This window comes from Sordaria macrospora, chromosome 2 (assembly GCF_033870435.1).
Source record: "Sordaria macrospora chromosome 2, complete sequence".
Taxonomy (NCBI): domain Eukaryota; kingdom Fungi; phylum Ascomycota; class Sordariomycetes; order Sordariales; family Sordariaceae; genus Sordaria; species Sordaria macrospora.
In genome coordinates this window covers 5,533,289-5,555,054 of record NC_089372.1, presented here as the reverse complement: position 1 = coordinate 5,555,054, position 21,766 = coordinate 5,533,289, and the positions used below count along the sequence as shown (strand labels likewise).

Sequence of the window (21,766 nt, the reverse complement as noted above, 5' to 3'; positions counted from 1 at the left end):
TCTGGCGTGGTCGCAAAGCGAATCGGCAGCAACTCGGAAGATTTCATGTTGACAATTGAGGATGATCTTGCGTCATGTCGATCTCTCGCGTAGGTTCAGCGGCTGTTGGTCCCGCGTTGGGAATGGTGATGGCGTGTCGCCAGATGGCGCCATCACGGACGAGTATTGCTCTCCGGACTTGGTTGACAGATTGCGCGTCTGTCATAGAAAAGGTCAGCCTTTAAACATGATGTTCTAGACCCATCGAGTAATAATGTCCCGAATGTTGCTGGCATAAACGGGGAGTGGAAGTACCTGATAGGCGGTTATCCTCTCAGAATCCCAAGTGGAAATCCTCCGGGGCAGTTATTGCGTGATGCCGAAGGCGGAAAATTTCAAGGCTATTCTCGAACAGGTCGTTTTGCCCATCGGGTACTAGTTGGTGTTTACGGTCGCCAGTCAGGCAGTTTTGCTTGGGTGTTGAAAGCTGAAAGTGGTCGACGGCGATGGGCTAGGGCGGGGCGTCGTGCTGGATTGATGACGTGCTTCGCGTACGAGATGGTGCTGTCGCCAAAACGCAACGGTTGAAAATGGCTGCAGGAACCGCAGACGAATTGCGCTAATCAGCTCCACCAAGTTCGGTTAGCCAAGACTAGACCAACGAGGGTATAAGTGTCGTAAGGAATAAGTAGAAGATCTAGATGTCGTGATTCTTGGTGGTGTTGCGAATGGTGGAGGTTGCGATTAGGCTGGACTGCGCTTTCCGAGATTCGTCATGCATGCAATGCCTTAACGGTTTTTCTCTGCCTCCTGTCGGTTCTGCAGACACTCAGGAGATTTGCAAAGCTCGAAGCTCCTGCCAAGGTATGAGTTCTGTTCGATGGTCGTTCTATCCTTCCACACTCGTTCTCAAAATCCAACTGCGGATCCGGGGGAAGAACTCCCACCGTGAGAAAAGCCAGTCTTCTCGACGACGAGTCCTGACCCAAGAACCCAATGACAGGCCATGGCCGCCAGTTTCATGCACATGTCGATCACGATCAGCATTGCAGGCTGACAGCTTCCGAACACCATCCACTGCAGCCTGATGACCTGCCATGTGCAACTGGTCTTCGATGTAACCAATATTTTACCAAGTGACCGGGTGAGGGCTGTGATGTATGCGGAAAAAAGATGCGACACGAAACCGCAAAGACGGACCACGGGAAAATGTGCAAAACAGTCTACTCAGCTGCGAGCAAGAAAAGCACATGATGATATTACATCATACCATCCTTTTCCGTCTTTGAAGGTATGTAGATTGTACGGCATTACATGTTTTTGTGTTGTGTTGGTTGTTGGGTGGGTGTGTTTGCTTTGTCAGGGGCATGCGCCATGAGCCATCGACGCGGGCCGTTGGGCGTTGGACCTATATTGGATCCAACGGGCCGCGATGGAAACAACAAGACTGCCGTCAACTTGAAGAATAAAAAAGGCATAAATACGGCTCCGGGCGGCAAGCATAAAATGTGATTGGTGTTTCCTCCAACGACGAATTCGCCTCAGCTCACATCTTATCATCACTGAACGCAAACGCTGTTAGAGACCGGTGTTGACAATGCCGCCCTCTGTCAACCGGAAAGCGTGTCAACTGCTTCGAAAGTCAACACCGCCCCAACTACCCGTATTTCCTACCAGTCAACAAAGGAAGCTACCTACTTTGAGGATGTGTCTCTGGGTCAGAGATGTGGAAAAACGATGAACAAGACAAGCCACGGAGTCGAGCACATAGAAACGCTTCCATGAGCTATATTCAGGTCGCGTCGCTCATCTCATCAAACCCCCATCCATCTGTTACTCCTTCGATACCTAGGTATACACAATCCATCCAGCTGTTTGCCGAGTTGTTATTGAGATTCCTCCAGGTTCGCTCAAGTTCCAGCACATTGCAACAGAACACCCACAAGTTCACTCCTGATCTGTGGAAGGGAGCTCGTCTCACATTACCATCTCACGCGACTACCTCCCATCATACCTATCCGCCACCGTTTAGAACAACACCAATCAAATCATGTGCAACACCAGCATCCGACGATACGCACATTGTGCTTGCATGCACGAGTGGGTAGTGCCCTGCCGCTCGCTGCTATTTCAAGGTCCCCAAGAGAAGGGCAAGGAGCGGGACGACGATAGCTACCTGAGCAGTGAGGGCGCCATTGCGAAGCACAAGCCGAAGGTCGTTGCCTTCCTCAAAAATCCCAGATCTGAGGAGTGGGACGCGCATAAATCCTGTGACGACTCTTTCGATCGGTCTCGCGATGTCACCACGTTTGAGACTGGTGCTTGTCCAGCATGCAAAGCTTTAGTCAAGGCTAAAGCCGACCCACAACACCCGGACCATGAGGGCCAGAAGATTGTTCACGACGCGGTTGTTGTGGAAGTACCGCTCAACTTGGGAAAACGCAAGGATTTGGACTGGACGCCGCGAAGCTACTACTACATCCACCGGAGGAAGTACGTTTTTGATGGAGAAGGCCACGAGCATATGGAGGGCATAGTTGGTGACCTGCACCTGGAGGAGGAGAATGTGGAGGGCACGCAATATCGAATTCTTCTGGGGGGCTAATGGAGCTGGCTCGAGGAGTGCCATCAGGTGCTGTTCGAAGGAGCCAGGCTGTGCTCTGGAGATTTACCCTAGGTGGTTGGACCTAGGTACCGGTATCTTCAAGTTGGAGCTAGAGTCCGCGTTGAGTCAGTCGTTGGAGGGCAATGCACATGGTGCGAGGTAACTTCAAGCTGGACTTGGAGAGACCCATTGAGGTGCAACGGTCAAATAATGGAGGGCAGATATATGAGTACTACATGTACCCATGGAGGGCAGCACCGGATGAGATGTGGATTGGAAATTTGGAGAGGTAATAAACATTGCTTTCTACCAAATATTATCGCACCATCAAACAACCACACGCAAGATGAAATTCCCCTCGGCCCTCGTAAACATTAAAGATACCCCTGACTACCCTAGGTCCCTAATTACCTCTACCAGGAAAGTGAAGACCTCTAAAAGCAAAGAGCGTCCGGCCCTCAACTACATCCCTCCAAGTAGGGAACTCCGGCTCCAAAGGCCACACCGGCCTCCCGCCTTGCACAGAGGTATCCCCTTCCCAGAACACCTCCTCGTCCAGACGCCGCACTTCCTCATCGTTCTCAACCAAATGTCCACGTCCAGAGGCCCTCAAGCCCCGCACGCGATGCATACGAGCACACGCGTCGCAGACAACCTGCGAAGTTTCCGTCCGGATGTTGAACGGGGTCAGGATCCGACAGACGAGCTCTGGGCTTCTCGCGAAATTATATCGGGCCACGTATCCGATCAGGGGATTAGCGTCGGCATCGAGCAGCGAGTAGTACATGTTGTGGACGTGGACCGGGCCAGACATGGATGGCAAGGTACGCGCGTGAAGACGCATCATGTACCAGACGATCACCCGGATGCGAGCTTTTTCGAATTCGCACCATGTGATGCGGTACTGGTCGTGGGAGCATGGATGGGTTTCGATGTAGCCTTGGCACATTGTTGCTCGAGGAAGTGGGTGAGGTGGCCAGACGGTGGAAACCTAGTAACGAAGAATGCCCAGCTAGATATAGGTGAAGTATTTCGCTGGTGATGGGAAGTTGTGTTGTTGACTGATGAAATAAGCGATGCTTGTAGACCTGTTGTTGCGCATCATCATCAGTCGGAGCACACGAGGTAGATGATGGAGACAAAGACCTAGAGGTACCTACCTGAGCCTTACGCTGAGACTGTGCTGATGTTTATAGAGATATTCGTAGATTGTGTGGGAAGAAAAAGGAGTCCTTGAATGCCGCTGGCGTAAATGCACGATGGGAGGAGTGATTGCATCGTTTTGACCCTGTAGCGCATCTCCAAGTTTTGTACAGCTTGAGTCCTGTTCGATTCTCGAACGTCACTGCAGCCATACACAGGAATAAAATCCTGGGGGAAAGAGCAAGTGAAACTTTTCCTGAAAAATTCCTCGCACTTTCCTCGATAGGTACCTACGGTAGGTAGGTGACGGCCTCTCCTTCGTTGATACAGCGGCGGAAGGAGGTAGGGAATCTCAACAACAGTTCGAATTGTGCTTTCCTTGATCAGCACTATCGGGCAATCTTCGTCATTTCTACCATCATCACATGAGCTGCCGGGTCACTTAAGCACACTTGGCTTACCCAAGCTCACCAGCTCATGAACAAGGGAGAAATAGTAATTTTTTACGGCAAAGCCGAAGACTGCAACGTGTTTCATCTGAGCCGTTGCCATAGATTTTGTCCGGAGTACATCAGCAACAGCAACTACAGCATAGAGGCATATTCACCCAAGGGCCAGAGACAATCCAACAAGACACTCGCACGAGGACACAAGAAAATAACAGGGAGACCAACACGTCTTTGGCCCAGGAGTACATACATCACATCAATATCAAACAAGAAAAGCACCACAAACAAAAGGATGAAAAAGGAATATGTGGTAAGTGAATGGATTCAGGTCTAGATGTTCCAATTATCTACCAGCCGGCTAGAAAGACTGCTCTGGCCAGCGGCCTAAGCACCTCCCGCGGTAACCTGCAAAGGAAACCAAGTTCCAGTTTATGGAGTATTGTTATCGCGTGGCTTCCTACGGTCTGCCGGGGAGTCAACGTTGACAGCACGAGCCACCTCAGCACCGTTCCAGCCAAAGACGAGCGGAATGATATGCTCATCCTTATCATTAGCATAGCAGTATCCGCGCCAAGAGAGACATGCTATCCAGCTGGGTAACTGGCAAGGTAGGGAGTAGCAACAGAGGAGATCGCTGCGGCATGCTGCCGGAGTGGACACGACGGAGCTCCTGCATGTGAGAGCCGACACCAAGGCGCTCCGAGAAGGAGACCAAGATGGACGCAAAGAGTTCTAATGTAGGTACTGGCCTCGCAAGAAACCCAGAAGACCGAGGGCCTAGACGCAGATGTCAGGTTCAACACATCATGGAGTGGTTCATCAAAGCTCATGTTGTCCAAGGTGACGGTTCGTTGTTGAACTCGATGAGCTTGGGCTCATGGATGGGCTGCTTCCTCGGCCTCACGCGAATAAGGTTCTCGATGAAGCACCCGGTCGCAGTGGCCGCCGTTTCTGCCGCGGACCGTGCACTGGCAGCAGACCCACTGGGAAGACATTGTTGGAGATGGCGCTGAGGAGAGTTGGTCTCCTTGCCAAATGCGATGTAACCGGCGTAGCTCTGCGCGTCGACACAAGCTGCCTTTTCGACCGCGGGCTTCCGGAAGAAAGGCTTGCTGCCAATGACAATAGGTATCCTTGACGCCATAGTCAACGGAGCGGTCAATGAGGGCCCTCATACCGGGAACAAGGGTCTCTATGGTGTCCTGGTGGTTGTTGGCATTGGCATTTGGTAGCCAGGAGGGTGCAATCTCGATGTTTCTTGTGAAACACGTGATGCCTCTCTTCCGAGGATGCTTCCAATTCATGGCTGGCGACAGCCACCGAGAGAAAAGGAACAAAATCAGAGAAAACTAACAAACTCCTTCACGGAGAGTAAAACGGACTGGCCATGTACTGGGCGGCCTGCTGGACAGGCACCTGAAGACCAGGCTGTCCGTCATGGCGCGGGGTGTAGTAATGAAGCTCACGGTCGAGGAGCGACAGTCAGCTTGATAGCCTTCTTGGGGGCGACACCAACAAGCATTGTCAGTGAGGGCCAGACTAGTAGTTGGACCGGTGACCACCAGCGAATCCTGGGTGTTGTATGTCCCAATCCGGGGGATTAATCGCGTCCAGATCGGGATGCTGTCGAGCATGATGTGGCCCGTAGCTTGAGGTGGCTTGGTCGTGGCCGCACCAGTACCGACATGATCAGTCGCTGGATTCGGCTTCTGGACAATGCCAGGACCCCGGATGTTGAAGGCGACGCGAGATTTATTCCGGTGGAGTACTTTCACCAGCTCCCAAAGCGGAGTGGCTGTCGAGGAAGGAAGCTGAGTGCACACCACGCGGCGTCGTTGGCTGCCAGAATAAGTGATGGAATTGAAGGTTGCGTTTTGTAAATGGTGTGCGAGCCGAGACCAGATAAACGGGAATCTGAGAAAGCGGTGCGCTTGTGTTGATGTCAAACAAGTCAGCGTGTGTTTTCATTGAGACTAAAGGGAGTTGGAGTGTGCTGATTGCCCGGTCATGATGACCAAGGGCTGGGACGTGGGTTAATGCCCCTGTGTTTGCTCACCTGGTGATATTGAAACTTTGCAAATCTCCTGTCTCCAGCAGTTCATCTCCAAAGAGGCTAACCTGAACTGGAGGTGAGACGGGGACTGAGCTTGTCGAGAAAAATAGCAGAGTGGCAAAGGGGAGCACTGGAGTTATCAAGACAATTAGCGGCGGTGCCGATGACTGGAGCGACAGCCAACAGCTATGACGACCATAGGTGCACTTACTCCTTGGCAACAACGCACCCTGGCGAGATCCATAGGAGCCTTGGAACTGAGTACTCGACAATGTGGTCGCCAGCGCGATCAAACTCCCGAGCGCCATTGACAACAGCCTCAAATTGAATTTGAGGGGTGCCGTCAGGCTAGCGACGGCGGTACCTCCAAGCTCCAGCTCTGGTGGGAGGGCGGATGGTGTCAGTTTGCTGCCATCTCGCCTTCACTGCTGGACAGGAAAACGAGGAGAAGAATACGAGAAAAAGAGACAAGAGAACTTACTCATGAGAAGCTAGTACCTAGTGAAGGAGGCCATCTTTGTTTTGGGAGAATGGTTTGTGGGTGGAAATATGATCGAGCGTTGCGTGGCAGGGAAGGAAAAGGAAAAAAAAAAAAAAAAAAGGCTGGGCGGATGAACAGGAGACAAAACAGTGAACAGGAGACAAAAAAGTGAACAGGAGGAGGGCAGCCTGCGAAACCAAACCCGTAAAGACAGGTGACAGGGCGAGGTGAGGGAGAGGGAGGGCAGGTTTCTAGCCCTGGAGAGTGACGCGTCGAGTAGCGAGACGTGCCTTCCATCTTTCTTTCTTTCAGAGCAGACGGGAGGTCAGAAGGCTGGAGTGGGCACGGGCCGCAAAGGGCACTACAACTTCAGCGAGATTCCTCTGCTGCCTCCCGACCATAGAAGTAGAGGTACCCCTCAGCTCAGTTTGGAACTGTCACTGGCTTCTTGTTCGTTCTTTCCGTCACGGGGTAGCCTTTGAAATGAGCCGGGGTTGGACAGTCGGTGCCATGATTTGCTGGTGACTCCGTTGACAACTTGAAAGTTTCGTGTGCTTCTGTGGTCAACTCCTCTCAGAGAACCGAAAGGGTTGCTAGAAATAAAGAAGAATGAGACGAAACATGTATGAGACGAACTGCAAAGAAGACTAACAAGAGACAGTGGTGAAAAGTCCAGCTGGCACAACAATTGGAGACATTCAAATGCGTTTTTTCTTGCGGACGAGAATGTATCGTAATTGCCAGTACCAGCAGCACCAACAGTACCATCAGTACCAGAACGGGAGGTAAATCTATCAGGTTCACAGACCTCCTTCCAACAAACAAACAAAAGCGCAGTTGGCGTAGTGGTCAACGCGTTCGCTCTTCAAATAGCACTTCGAGCAGCTACGGTGTCCGTTGCGGGCTGGGACGCCAGTCTGACAGTGAAAATTCCCGTGTTCGAATTCCGGACCGCGCATTCTTTTTTTTGTATTTCTTGTTTCTTTCTCTTTTTTTGTCTCGTGGTGGTGCTTTGAGAGTCCATCGCGGTTGAAGTCACACACGACAGATATGTGCCAGCCATCATCCTTGATTATTCGGAGTCAAAGTCCACCATAACCGAAGACGCGTCGTTGTAGTCGCACTCGCAAAGGCCATAAGTGTTCTTGTTCTGACTGTTTACCTTGGTAGCAAGTTGACCCGTTGGGTGATAGGCCGCCAAGTACGTGGGTCTGTACTCTCTCCTCTTCTTTGGGTCGGGGAAATCTTTTTGGAGTTTCTGGTTGATCACATTCACCTCATGGTCAACCACTTTGGATTGAGCTGCCTTTTGGTCCTTTGTCAAGGTGTGTTCAGGCTGATATACGTATCCTATTGAGGTAGGGGCAGCAGGTTCCTCGCTCTTCTTTTTGTTGATGTTGAGGCGACCTTTAAACTTCGAGAAGGATTTGGACGTAGCCAGCGGCGTGATGGAAGGCGAAATGTGGGTGCCGCGCTTGCATATCAGGTCGGGGTTTGTTGGGCAGTCCGAGTGAATCACCAAGCGGGTATTATCGACGTTCTTGCAGACTTCTAGCAGTCCCGGCTTGTAGTTTTTATCCTGAGGTGGTAGGGGTTTCACGCCTAGAACTTCAGCGCAGAGTCTGGTTTTCCCAATCAAGCATCGACACCCCCGATAGTAGTCCCCGAAAAGTTCGCACATCGTGACTTTTCAGCGGATGTTGGTCTTCGCGATAGCCACTTGGAGTTGGGGCAAGGATTGTAGGATGTCTAACGCAGGATAATCTTTGTTGTAGTTCGAGAGATCGGATGGAAGCCGTGCCTATAGGTAGATGTACGTCCTTGATCAGTAAGAGATAAAACCATCAGAACGGGAAGGTAGCAAGAAGGGAGATGGCGATATATGGAAGTGCTTACGACAAGATGCTAGCTCTGTACACCAAGAATAGCGGTAGCGTCTAGAGGTGTAGCTTTCTTCGATGAAGGTGGTAACAATGGGCTGACTGATGACTCGGAGGTACATAGCATAACAAGTCGCTAGAGGCATGCATCGTTCAGGCGAGGCTTCCTGGTTTTAAATCCATGGTGGTCGTCTTTCACGCGCTTTCTCAGCCTGGAACTGGACATTGTCGTCCGTAAGCGCCCTAGGAAGGCTTTGGTCTTTGCAAGGTATCGGTAGCATGGGCTTGCCTGTCCACGTTGGTCCGTTGGTGCATAGGTACCAGTTGATCCGCCCAAATCCAGACAGTTTAAAGTGCCTTGATGGTGTCACACACCTGCCATCCAAGGTCGGTCATCGGAAGATTTCGGCGATCAAGTGGACTTTACGTCTCTTATCCGGTTTACATCTTTCTGGCGAGAGGTCAAAGAAGACGGGACGTTTCAAACCCGGAGAGGTGCTGAACGTGCCTGACCGGTAAGAACATGAAACTCAAGGGGAAAGAACTCGCTCCAGTTTGTTGGTATCGATATAAGCGCCAAGTCGGACGCAGAACGGCCAACATTGGATCGGATGTCTTGCGAAAGTTGTGACAGACATGGAAGATGATCGAACTGCTTGTTGTAGAAGGCAAGTGGAAAAACATGACCGGAGGTCGGGCTGGTCGGCCAAGAAACGGGAGGTTCGACAGAGGCTTCGTGTTGTCTGCACGCCCACAGGCACGGGCCACTGCAGTCCAACCACATTGCATTGCACTGCATCCCCCGACCATTAAATGCGTGCCGTTTTGGACCTGCGTTTACCGGTACTATTAACTTCATTCCGTTCTTTTTATATGGCGGGCGGCTGATGTATGCCCGGCTCTGGTGTTGGTTCGCATTTTGAGTGCACTTGCGGTATTGAGGCGGCTCTGTTGGCGGCTCCGTTAGTCCCAAGCTTCCAACCCGTGCCGCAGTCCATCGTCTTTATCTCGACGACCCAACGGCCAACGATTTACACTCACCTAGCCGTGCCCCTTGCGAGAACCTCAAAGACAAGAAGACACCAAGTGCCGTGCCCAACAGCCAAGCAACAAATTGCGAATAACAAACCATCGGAAGTTAGCAAGCAGTACTAGACAACCTGGAAGATACATCAGCACCAACGAACCTTTGCCGTCCTTTGTAGTTCTCAGAAGACGATAACCAACCTGAAAAACATCTGGAAACAAGAAAAAGAATGAAGCGAAAATTGTATCCAATGCTTATTACAACCAGAAATATCTATCCAAGAAAGTTAAGTGTGAGTGCTGTCTATCTATATGATGCTGACGCTGTGATGCAAGTGTTTAAGTTCAAAGCAGATGCTATGTCCTCCCTTTTATCCCCTCCCGCCCCCAGATTGGACATGGCGCTCATACCGACATGCCTCCCGTCTTTACCGATGCTCCTCCATTCTTCCGTACATCCGTACATCATTAACTACCGTGGGTATCTTAACCGATGACTTCTCTTCGTTCAACGCACTCACTCACTCTCTTCTCCTCCCCCTTCATGTTCCTCAACCATCATCCACCACCTCTTCCCTCCCCCATATCCCAACAAGCCCAAGACTAAGAAGACTTACTCAGCCTTCTTACTAGTCTTGGTCCTCAACTTCATCAACCCATAAACCATCGCATAACTGCTCGCCACGAAAATGACCACGATACCCGCATCCCTCCACGCATAACTATAACTCTTCAGGTTAATCGTCTGCAAGTAGTCAGATCCCGTAGTATACTGACAAACCCTGCACCCCTGCGTGGCCTCAGGATTAATGAGGTTCGTCGCGCGTCCCATGCCCATCATGTAATCCTTCAGATACTGGGCGCAGGTAGTTCCATTGGGGGGGTTAAACACGGCAAACTCCCTTTCATGACATTCGATTTCTTTGCCCCAGAGGTTGAACGTCAACATGCTACCCATGAGGTAGTTGAAGGGGTTGAGGTAGTAGATCCAGTAGCGCCAGAAGACCTGGATCTGCTGATAGGGCACCAGGACACCGCAGAAGGAGACGAGGATACCGATCACGAAAGGATTGGCAAGCGCGGCAAAGATGGCGTTGGGCGCGTACGCCGCGATGAACTGCCCGATGCCCGTGTACACGAACTCGTACATGAGCATGACGAAAAACGTGCCGCCGGCACGCGTGGAGGCTGAGGGCGCGCCCGTGGTGTAGTACCAGCAGACGAAATAGAGGACGGCGCAGACGCAGAGGTACGGGATTTCGGAGACGACGAGACCGGTTACGAAGGCGATCCAGGAATACATCTTGGATTTCTTCTCGCGGGCTTCGAAGATCTGGCGGCGCTCGATGAATAAGGGCTGAAGCTGGGCGATGACGCCGGGCGCGACGAAGATGAAGTTGAAGATGGTAAAGAGACGCATCTGCAGATCGGAAACGCGGTCGCCGATCATCCAGAAGGAGAAGCCGTTGAACAAGGCCGAGCCGATGTGCAGCGCGAACTTGTTGTTGATGTAGTCGATGTTGCGGTAGAGCGAGATGTTGTTGCGGTTGGACACGATCTTGAGCTGTTCCCACAGGGGGGTGGCGAACTCGTGGCCGTCGTCTTGAGTGCCGGGAGGCTTGGAGGCGGCTTCGTTGATGATCTGGTCGAGTTCCTCGGTCACGGACTTGTGCTCCGGTGACTCGAGCCAGACTTGGTTCCAGTCCTTGCCCTTGGAGAGAGAGCCGGAGACGACGTCGATCATGTGCTCGGCCGGGTTGGTCTCCTCGGGGCAGGGGGCGCCGTACTTGGCGAAGTAGTCCTTGACCGTCTGGGCGTTGTCGCCGATTTCACCAAAGTAGACGGTCTTGCCGCCCTTGGCGAGAAGCAAGAGGGTGTCGAACTGGGCGAAGAGCTGCTGGGAAGGCTGGTGGATGGTGACGAGAACGGCTTGGCCAACATCGGCAAGCTTGCGGAGGAAACGAACGGTGTTGTAGGCGGACTGGCCATCGAGACCGGAAGTAGGCTCGTCCAAGAAGATGAGAATGCTGGGCTTGGCGACCAACTCGACACCAATGGTAACACGCTTGCGCTGTTCGACGGAGAGACCGGCACCGACGCGACCGATAAGGGTATCGGCAAGATCGTGGAGCTCCAGGAGATCAATGATGGTATCGACGTACTTGAGCTTCTCCTCACGGGGAACCTCACGGGGCTGACGAAGGAGAGCGGAGAACTCAAGGGCCTCACGGACAGTGGAGTAGGGCTCGTGGACATCAAGCTGCTCGCAGTAACCGGCAGAACGTTGGAAGGAAACAGGGAGAGGACGACCGTCGACAAGGATGGAGCCCTTGATGGTACCTTCGGTCTTGCGCTGGGCCAAAACATCGAGAAGAGTGGTCTTTCCGGCACCCGAAGAACCCATCAAGGCTCCCAACATGCCAGGCTTAACCCAACCCTGAACGTTATCCAAGAGAACACGGTCACCAGAGGGAGTCTTGACGGTGTAGGTGAGGTCCTTCCAGGTGAAGACCGAGGTGTTGCGAACCAAGTCCCTGTCGGAGTCCTTAGCCTCACCAGCGCTGGCCTCCTTGTCGTAGACAGTCTCCTCACCGCTGCTGCTAGCACCGGCCTTCTCCTCGTCGATGTTCTGGATAGCCTTGACGTGCTTGGCCTTCTCACGGGGGATCAGCAGGGAAGGACCGCCCTCGGAAAGGGGACGCCACTTGGTAGTCGCGACGATGGTGATGCCGACAAAGAGAGCCCACCAAGCCCAGAGGATACCAAAGTTTCTCCAGACGTGAGAGTGACTGTAGGAAAGAGACTTGAGATAGTTGTCACCATAGACGACGTTCTCGCCCTGGATAGCACCACCAACACCAGCGCAAGACTGATGCTCGAGGTCGGTGTAGCCAGGGCCGTTGGGGACCAGGTTGACGCCGACGCAGGGAATGGTGGTACCGTGGAACTCGTTGGACAAGAGAGCATCGAAGGCGTAAGCCATGGGGTTGATCCAGTAGATCCAGCCGAACCAAGGGTGCATCTTGGGCTTCTGAATCATGTAACCGTTGTACATGATGAGAGCGGAGATCATGAAACCGGACACCTTGGAGGCGGCATCGAAGGTCCTGAAGGCGGCACCAATGGCTCTGAAGAAGGCAGTCATGGTCATGGTGGCAGCGATGAGAATGATCCAGTAGGTAAACCAAGCACCGGCGTCCATGGTCAGGGCAACCATGAAGTACAGGACGATAGACCAGACAGTAACCTGCAGAATGATGACGGGGATATCGGCAGCAACCTGGGCAAGGCAGAAAGCGGCAGGGTGGAAGAAACCCATGCCCTTTTGCTTGACCAGAACGGGGCGACCGTTGAACGAGTCTGTGACTTCAGACATGGACATCAAGCTGTTGTGGAGAAGAGAGAAGAAGAGGGCACCGGACTTGACGAAGAGACCAGCAGAGTTGTCAGGGGCGTTGTAGAAGAGGGAACCGGCGATCAAAGCCTGGGCCAAGGTGGAACCCTGCTTGATGATGAAGGTGGGCTTGTCACCAAGGACGATCTGGTACTGGCGGGCGATACAGGCCTTGACCTGCTGGTAGAAGCTGACGGTATAAGGGCTATTCTTTCCGAGGTGCTTGTCCTTTTCAACAGCAACACCCTCCTCGAACTGCTTGGTCCTCTCCCTGGCCTCCTCGGATGTGGGATAGCTGTACTCGGAAGCCATGCAAGGGTAGAGCTCGGATTTTTGGTAGACGTCTCTGAGTTGATCGGCGTTGCGAGGGAAGGTCTTTTCGAAGCCAGGGCGAACAACTCTCTCGGTGGGAACAGTGATACCAGTAAGGTAGTCGGCAACGTTGGCACCCTCCTGGCACTCGAAGCCAAGAGACTCCATGAAGGGACGGGCCTCCTTCATGGGACCGTAGTAAACCTCCTTGCCGTAGTCGAGAACAAGGACCTTGTCGAAGAGATCGTAGATACCGTTACTGGCCTGGTAGAGGGTGACGATGGTGGAGAGACCCATGACATCGGTCATGGCGCGGAGGCACTTGGCCCACTCGAGAGCACTAGAGGTGTGTTAGTCTGATCCTGGCAGTCATCGGTCAAGATAGGGGGTACGTACGTGCTAGCATCCAGACCACGGGTAGAGTTATCCCAGCAAAAGACGGAACCACGAGAGGCCATACATTCAATGATGGAAACACGCTTGCGTTCACCGCCAGAGACACCGCGAACGTACTCGTTTCCGACCTTGGTGTCCGTGGTATGAGGAATGCTCATGGCCTCGAGCAGGAAGTCCATGTTCTCCTTGCGGTACTCTTCGGGGGAGGCAACGCCATCAGGGATTTTGAAAGGGATGTTGAGACGGGTCGCAAAGTCCATGGTCTGGCCGACGGTAAGGGTAGGGAAGAAGACTTCCTCCTCGTTGTTCATGACGATCTGACCGCGGTACTTGTTGGCCTCCTTGGCATCCAACGAACCATAGTGAACATCGCCAGTGACGGCTTTGTAGCCTTCGCGCTTGTTGGCCAAGAGGTTGAGAAGGGTGGTGCATCCGGAGCCGGGACGGCCGAGGACCAACAACATCTCACCGGGCTTGACGCAACCATGGCTGTTGTCGAGGATAGTCTTGAGAGGGGGCTTCTGCTTTCCTTCCTGGATCTTCTTGGGGATGTTGAACTGGGAAAGGACGTTTTCCTGGATGGCGGCGTCGGAGCTGATGACCTGGACGGTGAGGTCCTTCCATGTAACACCCAGTTCACGAGCAGGGATTCCGGAGTTTTGTTCGCGCTCCTTCAAGGCCTCAACCTTGTGTTGGAGACCCCATTGGCGGTTGTCGCCAGTATTTTCCTCTCTGGTAGAGGCAGCACTGCTGCTGTCGCCTTCGACGCCCATGGCGGATGGGTTGGTGACCGGAGGTCGGTGGTCGGCCGCTTTGACGAGCAGTGGTGAGACTTGTCTTTGATATCAGGAAGCGGAGTGGTGGTGATGTTGTTAGCGGTAGGTATTAGGGGTTGAGTTGATGTATTAAGAGTAAGGTATGTATGTATAGTTGAACTGAACAAGAAAAGATCAAGATGAAGATGGGAAGAGAAAGATGAAGGGGCCAGGAGTATTTCTACACCTTTCTTGGTTAGTTAGTATACAGTGTTGGTAATAGGCCGGGGCTCGGCTTTTGCGTGGTGGGCACTCACTAACGGCGAACAGCCGTTTGTTGATTGTTCCTTTCAATGTCGCCGGGCCCGCTTACGAATAGTCTCTGGAAGTGTGAGGACGGGGGACCGCTGAACGGGCAGTGTTGTGATGGGGCCCTCGGGGGGAGCTACAGCACGGTGTGCCTGAATCCATTGCGGCCATCCTTGACGGTTGGGAACGTGTATGTGTGGATCAGGGAAACCATGACGGAGATTGATAAGTTCGATAACAAAGGGCGGGGCTGGCTAACAAGCTTCGATGATGGCGGCGAGAGCGACGATCGGGGACAAATCAGGCCAATGATGGAGCAGTCATGCCCATGGGGGTGGCTTGTCACCCAGCTTCTTGTGTCCTTGTCTTCCGCTTACCTAAGTCATTTTTCTTTTACCGGTGAAGAACAAGAAAAGACATGAACATCCACTTTGAGGGTTTCTCCGGCTCGATCTGGCTCCGAGTGTTGGGACCCGACAGTTCGACACGGCCACGAGTTACGGGGCTATGGAGCTTTTGCTGATGGATGTTTTGAAATCCATGTGTCAGCGGTACTTTTTTCATTTGAGGCCGAAAGCATGAAGATCTTGGGACAAAATTGGAGTGGACATTGTACGTGTAGGCTCGGGGCTCGGACAACCCAATCCTGCGAATATCAGAGTGACCTCCAATCGCAAACGACGGGGAGCCTCAACGACGAACGCAGAGATTTGTAACATGAAAAAGCTAAGATCCGATCTCTGGATCCAGCCGTGGCGTTGCAACCAAGTGGAGCAAAAAGATGGCCCTTGGTCCTGGCTCGGTGGGATCGAGGAGAATCGGAGGGCTCTTTTTCAGACATCCGGTTGGTCGAGGAGACGACGTCCTGACAGACCCCAGTTTCGTCACAGTTAAAGTTCCGCTTAAGTAAGCGGCAAGGCTCAGACTTTGGAGATTCGCCGACCCATCGAAGCTTTGATGGAATGTGCAAACTGGTGGAGTTATGAGAGGAGGAGTGGTACATAACGCCGGCTACCCACGAGGTTGCGGTGTCTGGCAGTTGGAGGTCAGCATAAGATCAATGAATTGTCCGGCAAATCCGATGAGCGGTCTGTGTTTGAGGTTTCATGATTACCTGGGTGGTTGATGACTGGGCGATGTACCTTTTGATGAATTGAAGGTGAACTTTCATTGTCGGTGTTAGCGGCAGCACTTCCATTTGATGGTCTGTGAGTCGCTGAAATGGCGGCCCCGCTCCGACTTTCACAACACGAAAAAGGGATTCCCGTCAGTTCCTGCAAACCGACCAAAGATTTTACAAATGGAAATCCCAGGATCCCGAGCTGAAAACACCGAATGGACTCGCAGCGGCCAAGGATCGCCTTCTTTACGCGTTTGAGTTGCCGGGCAATTTTAAAGGACGGATGGAGTCGACGGCCGGGACTCTGTTAGCGCTACGGGTACGGCTACTTTGGGGTTTACAGCCTGAAGATCCTGTTGGCGGGGTACCTTGAGACTGGCACCCTCCATCTTGACCACGGTCATGATGCTTGAATGAAACCTGGAAAATATATAATAAACCTCTGAATGGTCATCAGTTTTCAGTTCGGTCTTGAGTGAGACGTCTAGTAGAGTGAAAAGGGACGGACTTGGGGCATATACAGATAGGTACAAGCTGCCCTCTGGGTGAAACTGAGTACGGTACTACACTAGCAATTTCCAAGGGGCTCACTGCAAAGCACCTGGACCGTCACAGTTGACATGTACACGTAGGTATCGGACCCGACCAGAGAAAAATGTCGGAACTCACAAGCCCCGATGAGATTGACATCCGAAAACAGAAAAGGAACAAGACAGATAACTGATGGAGACGCTCTTTCTTCTAAAAAGAGTCAACGGTCTTCGGGGAGGCGCGTGCGACGGCTTATCGGTCATACGGACTGACGTTAACATTTTTTTATTTTTTTTACTACTAATGACGGCCGCTGTCTGACACTCATTTCTTTCGGCGTTTGGAGATTTCGGAGCTTTGTAAGTCTGGACCGATAACAAAAAAAGTCAACCACCAAACCCTGGCTGTGCGGACGGCACAGCATGCTCCCAGCTATCAATCTCAAACTGGCTCGACAAGTCAGCCGATATCATGGACCCTGAAACTCCTTTTGTCTTCTTCGTTTATGCTTTACCCTCCGAAGGCAGACAATTCGATTCAGGGTCCAGGCATCGCATCTGGCCTGACTGAGTGGTCGTGATTTTCACAAGTCAAAGTTTCATTAACCGTGTGCGCATTCAATTGTACACATTACTCTCAGAAGGTCACTAACAGCTCTACAGCACAAACCCGCTGACAAAGCGTTAGTACACACCAGTGCCAACGCCACTGTTTGACAAAACCTCAACGGCCCGAGTATCGTGCACCTGTCAAGCCGCCGCCAAGGTCTCAAATCCCGACATCTGTGTACCTATCTATTGTGTACCTCATACCTATTACAGGATCCCGAACTCGAGGTGCAATGCCTTCCACTCAACCGACACAAAAGAGAAAAAGAGCCTGTGATTCGTGTCACAAGCGAAAGGTTTGTGTTATCCCAATTATCAGCCCAAAATGCCGTGCTTTGATCACTTTGCTAATCCCATTCGTAGATCCAATGTGACAGCGCCGATGTGCCTTCTTCCAACTGCAATTGGTGCCATCACCATGGCATGACGTGCACCTTCAATCGTGTGGTCGGACGGAAAACGTGGGCTCGGAATAGGAACGGGAGCGGCGGAAGCACCACCACAGCCGGCAATCCAAACTCTGCCTCAGTCGGCGGCCCCTCCCCCTCATCGGCTGTCGTCGACGTCACTGTCGGCCCCTCTGACCCCGATCTCCGTCCCCCTAATGCAAGCCAATCTCAACCGCCGCAACTGTACCAACAGCAGCCGCCTCCGTCACCACTCCCACTCCCACCACAGCAACAGCAACAACCACTGCCACCCCTGGCCGCCCATCTTGGCATCTCAATACAATCAAACTCCGATCTTGGGGATCCTCAACACCGTCATTCATCTCTCTCCGGATCGATCGACGACAGCATCTATGCTCAACACCTGGACCCTTACAACCATCCACACTCACCCTCATCCTCTGTTGCCTCAACGCCATCAGGAGCATCAACATCTGGCTTTGGTGCCCCTACTCGACCTGCTTCCCGATCTGGAGCTAGCAATTATCACGCCTTTCCATTTTCGGTTCACAACTCGGAATCATTCCATCCAAGTCCCCTGTCCCGCACACATTCCCCTCACGGGAGTGTCTCTTCAGTGCAAACACACCACACAAGCCATACCCCTGCCCAGTATCAACAACAACATTATCAAAAACAACATCACCAAGAACCAGAACAAGTCCACCCCGTCTACTCCCACTTCCCCGTCGCCAACCCGAACCTCATCCCCAACTCAGGCCACAGCTCTTACTTCGGTAAGCTTCATTTCGCCGGCTACCACCTAGGAGAGATCTCCTCCTACAACGGCATCCCCTTCTTCTCCGAAGACGGCCAAGCATGGATCCGTTCTCGCACCGGACAAGAAGCCTCCTTCCCAGCGATATGGGGTGACGTTCCCCCTTGGCAGACGCGACCCAGCCTTGATTCTGTATTTTTGTGCAAGGTGGCTCAGCAGCCAGTTGGCCAGCTGGAGTTGCCGGAACGTAAAGTCGTCGAGCAATACGTCTCCTTTTTCATCGCGTCCGAGTTCAGGCTGGCGTTCCCGCTGGTTGATCCGGTGCTGTTTAATGAAACACTGGATGTGGCTTATGGACACGATGGGGAGCATGGTGAGATGAATGGGTTGAGTTTTGAGCAGATCACTGCCAAGGCATGTGTGTTTGCGTTCTTGTCGGTAATTTCTCTGCTGGAAGCCGAGAGGACGGAGAGGTTCCCGGATATCCCAAACATTGATACCGATATGATGGCTGCTAAGGCGCAGATGCTTTTGCCGCTAACTATCCAAGCGTTGGACATCACGAGTCTACAAACGTCGTTCATGCTGTGTCTCTACCAGCTCTTTCTGGGACAAGTCCAGTCGTCGGCTATGCTCCTCGCGTTTGCCTGTCGGATCATGTTCATGTTGGGAGGGCATAAGCTCTCAAACGCTTCGTGGTTACCAACACCTGAATCTCGATCTGGCAGCGGCACAGCTACCCCAGCTTCAGCACCAGTCGACATCGCAGACCGCAAACGCCGTCACCTCCGCAAACTCTTCTGGCTCTGCTACAGCGTCGACACCGACATCTCCCTCCGAACAGGCCAACCCCCTTCCATAGACAATGACCACTGCGACCTTTCTTTACCACCAGGCTACATTGACATCCAGTACCTTGACCGTCAAGAAATCGAATCTCTCAAAGAACGACAAATCTACCCCTTTCATAACCCATCCGCGTCATCCCATAGTACTAATAAGAACTCCCCATATTCCTCCCAAGGCGCAACACCAACCTACCCATCCAACATGAACCTCCACTCCGGTACTCCCATCCCCACAACCATGCCATCAGCAGCAGCAGCCCGAGGACATGGACACGGACACGGAATCCAACACCATCCCTACTCCGGCCAACCCTACCTCCAACTCGACGAAACCTCCATCCCCGTATTGCCAGGGGACCTCCGTCTAACTCTGATCAAATCCAAAACCTGCAAACTTCTTTACTCCGCCTCGGCCCTGCGCAAGTCCGATGCTGAGCTGCTACGGGATATCAGAGAACTAGATGATGAGCTGGAACGGTGGAGGATGTCGGTGCCAGAACGGTTTCGGCCTGCGCTTTCGCTTCCTAGGGGTTCAAATTCTCCATCGCGGGGACGACAGGGAAGTGAAAGGTGGAGCGAGGGGAATGGTCAGCAGCAGGAGGTGGCTTATTGTCAGGGCCATGGGCATGCTGGCCAAGGGGATGGACGAGAGCGGGAGCAGGGCACATCGTACAAGCCATGTGGCAGATGTCTGTACTGCCTAGGTGCCCATACCAGGTCCACCGCCTCCGCCTCCGGACAACAACAAAGACCAACGGGACACGGCGGAAAGTTCTACGACGCTGGCATGTCTGCCGAAAGCGTTCGCACCATCCTCATCAACCTGCAGTATCACCACCTCGTGGCAACCATCCATCAGGCGACTGGCCGCTGTAGAGCCTGGCAGAGCCGGAGCGCGGCGAGGATGAGTGGCTGTAGGGTGTTGGAGGATGTGGAGAACGCGTCGAGGCCGGGGGAGGTGTTGATGGAGGGCGTCAGTTCCAGCCTGGCACTGTCGGTGGAGGCCAGTCGGTCGACACTCATCTACCTACGCTCTGTTACGCGCGCTTTGCTGGGAGAAGCATTCTGGTACGTTTTTGTCCCTTAACCCCCCTTTCCCCCCCCAGTCAACGATATAACACAGAGCTAACAACCCAAAAGGGTAATCATCCTCTACCCAATGTCAGCAGTAATGACCATCTTCTGCTCCATCCTTCTCAACCCCCTCGGCCCACAAGCCGAAGACGATTTACGGTTACTCGAGTCCGCACCGGACTTGATAAAAGGGATACGTATCCGTCGACCGACGCAGACGGAGCTGTTGCATTTGAAGACGGTAGATGAGTTCATGGGAGAGTTGATGAGGCTTGGTGGGTGTGCCATCAGGAGGGCAAAGGAGGAGAAGAGGGAGAGAGAGTTGAGGGAACAAAGGGCTATGGGAGGTGCAGATGGAGGTGGAGGTGGAAGTGGAGGCTATAGGTTGCCGGAGTTGAGTGAAGAGAGTGCGAGGCAGGCGGGATGAGGGGTGGACACGGGGATGATTATGCCGGGGAGCATCATATAGATGTCTGGTACAGGGCGGCAACAAGGAAGTGCAGATGGATATAACCAGCCGTGCCAACGTTCAAGAAGTTTGGTTAAGGGTCTCTGGTGGTGCTATAACACTCTGTATTATTGGTGTGGTCGCGCAATATTTGAGCTGTGGTGTGATTGATGGTGGTGGTGGACGCGGTCCAGGATTCTCGGGTGAGGCGTCACTGTTTGCTTCCAACATCAATCATCCTGGAACTCCTGGTTCCGCGTCTCCGCGATCATATATCACTTTTTTTTTTCTCTTCTGAGATTGTCAACCAACTCATCCCATCTCATCCCTTCCTCCTTCCCGCGTTGGCTCTCAGCGCATTTTTTTATTTTTTTTTGTGACGTGGGTGGCTTACCCATTATCTCCGCATCCTATGACCAGCGCCAGAGCCGCGTTGAAAGAATCGATGAAAAGGGCTGGATGCTGGTAGCCCAGCAATTCCAACATTCTCGGAACCGGAAATACATAACCTTCCAGACATGGCTCGTTGGACTTCTTTCCTCCATTGCGGCCTTGTGTTTGGAAGAGACTGGAATCGGACCTGGGTCTCCAGAGTCTTTGGAAGAGCACGGGAGGTCCATGTCTATAGGCAGCCCAGGAGGGCTTTGAGAAGACGTCGTCAACACCCAACAGTCGTGGTTGGATTCGACATCCCTTCTTCGGTGAGCTATTCGTCCACTGTTAGACCTCGTTATGTCTTGCTTCACTCTTTGATCGCCGCGGAACAGAAGTTGGACCGCAGAAGGTGGGGAAAGAGGATGATGGAGGTCAAACGTCAATGGATGCGGAGAGAGGAAAAGCTTTGCGGTTCACGATTCTTGACATGGTGTTGTCCATGCGGCTCGTTGGGCGGTAGTTGGTGATGGCATCATAAAGGGGGTAGAGTTGAGCTGGCGATGTTGCAGACGGGATGGATCGGATGGGATTCGTTTACCCTCTGGCTGGCTGTTGGGAAGATTTGATGCATCCAGTCAGGGAGATATGGTGAGACGATGGCGTTCACGCCCAGCTTAAACTCGAGGCTTGAATGCCAACGTCGGCTCGTTGATGAGGTTTTCCGTGTGGGCGCTTTTCGTGTGCCGCTCAGCTCGCGATGTTTCTCATTACCAACTGCTGAACCGCCATTTTGAACAAAGAATAGGAGGATCT

At 52.7% G+C, this 21,766-nt stretch overlaps 6 protein-coding genes and 1 non-coding gene across 7 annotated transcripts; 3 read left to right on the top strand and 4 right to left on the bottom strand.

The window, feature by feature from the left end:
- Positions 1 to 2,029: 2,029 nt before the first annotated feature.
- SMAC4_05087 (uncharacterized protein) lies at positions 2,030 to 2,584 on the top strand (the record flags this gene model as incomplete). Its single annotated transcript, XM_003346781.1, has 1 exon — positions 2,030 to 2,584. One exon carries the CDS (start codon positions 2,030 to 2,032, stop codon positions 2,582 to 2,584), a length of 555 nt encoding a protein of 184 aa, XP_003346829.1.
- A 403-nt stretch (positions 2,585 to 2,987) lies between these two features.
- Positions 2,988 to 3,533, bottom strand: SMAC4_05086 (uncharacterized protein; the record flags this gene model as incomplete). The annotated part of the gene is made up of 1 exon (XM_003346780.1): positions 2,988 to 3,533. The coding sequence occupies one exon, from the start codon at positions 3,531 to 3,533 to the stop codon at positions 2,988 to 2,990; it is 546 nt and encodes a 181-aa protein (XP_003346828.1).
- Positions 3,534 to 4,564: 1,031 nt separating this feature from the next.
- Positions 4,565 to 6,804, bottom strand: SMAC4_05085 (uncharacterized protein). Its single transcript, XM_003346779.2, has 3 exons — positions 6,233 to 6,804; positions 5,570 to 6,015; positions 4,565 to 5,346 (listed from the first exon to the last, which is right to left on the bottom strand). The coding sequence occupies exons 1-3, from the start codon at positions 6,535 to 6,537 to the stop codon at positions 5,003 to 5,005; spliced, it is 1,095 nt and encodes a 364-aa protein (XP_003346827.2). The 5' UTR covers positions 6,538 to 6,804; the 3' UTR covers positions 4,565 to 5,002.
- A 737-nt stretch (positions 6,805 to 7,541) lies between these two features.
- SMAC4_13328 lies at positions 7,542 to 7,668 on the top strand. Its single transcript has 2 exons — positions 7,542 to 7,578; positions 7,633 to 7,668. It is a non-coding gene; the product is annotated as a tRNA-Glu (tRNA).
- A 114-nt stretch (positions 7,669 to 7,782) lies between these two features.
- SMAC4_05084 (uncharacterized protein) lies at positions 7,783 to 8,391 on the bottom strand (the record flags this gene model as incomplete). The annotated part of the gene is made up of 1 exon (XM_003346778.1): positions 7,783 to 8,391. The coding sequence occupies one exon, from the start codon at positions 8,389 to 8,391 to the stop codon at positions 7,783 to 7,785; it is 609 nt and encodes a 202-aa protein (XP_003346826.1).
- Positions 8,392 to 9,882: 1,491 nt separating this feature from the next.
- SMAC4_05083 (uncharacterized protein) lies at positions 9,883 to 15,155 on the bottom strand. The gene is made up of 2 exons (XM_003346777.2): positions 13,719 to 15,155; positions 9,883 to 13,662 (listed from the first exon to the last, which is right to left on the bottom strand). The coding sequence occupies exons 1-2, from the start codon at positions 14,489 to 14,491 to the stop codon at positions 10,230 to 10,232; spliced, it is 4,206 nt and encodes a 1,401-aa protein (XP_003346825.1). The 5' UTR covers positions 14,492 to 15,155; the 3' UTR covers positions 9,883 to 10,229.
- Positions 15,156 to 17,274: 2,119 nt separating this feature from the next.
- On the top strand, positions 17,275 to 20,857 carry SMAC4_05082 (uncharacterized protein; the record flags this gene model as incomplete). The annotated part of the gene is made up of 3 exons (XM_003346776.2): positions 17,275 to 17,337; positions 17,405 to 20,124; positions 20,197 to 20,857. The coding sequence occupies 3 exons, from the start codon at positions 17,275 to 17,277 to the stop codon at positions 20,555 to 20,557; spliced, it is 3,144 nt and encodes a 1,047-aa protein (XP_003346824.1). The 3' UTR covers positions 20,558 to 20,857.
- Positions 20,858 to 21,766: the final 909 nt, after the last annotated feature.

Bases quoted from the DNA above. Each gene is read 5' to 3' on its own strand.
- SMAC4_05085 (XM_003346779.2), bottom strand. From the start codon at position 6,537: ATGGCGCTCGGGAGTTTGATCGCGCTGGCGACCACATTGTCGAGTACT. The intron at 6,016-6,232 runs GTGAGCAAACAC...TTATTCTGGCAG, and splicing joins CAAAGTTTCAATATCACCAG to CCAACGACGCCGCGTGGTGT. The intron at 5,347-5,569 runs GTACATGGCCAG...TCCCGGTATGAG, and splicing joins CCTGTCCAGCAGGCCGCCCA to GGCCCTCATTGACCGCTCCG.
- SMAC4_05083 (XM_003346777.2), bottom strand. From the start codon at position 14,491: ATGGGCGTCGAAGGCGACAGCAGCAGTGCTGCCTCTACCAGAGAGGAA. The intron at 13,663-13,718 runs GTACGTACCCCC...ACACACCTCTAG, and splicing joins CGTGGTCTGGATGCTAGCAC to TGCTCTCGAGTGGGCCAAGT.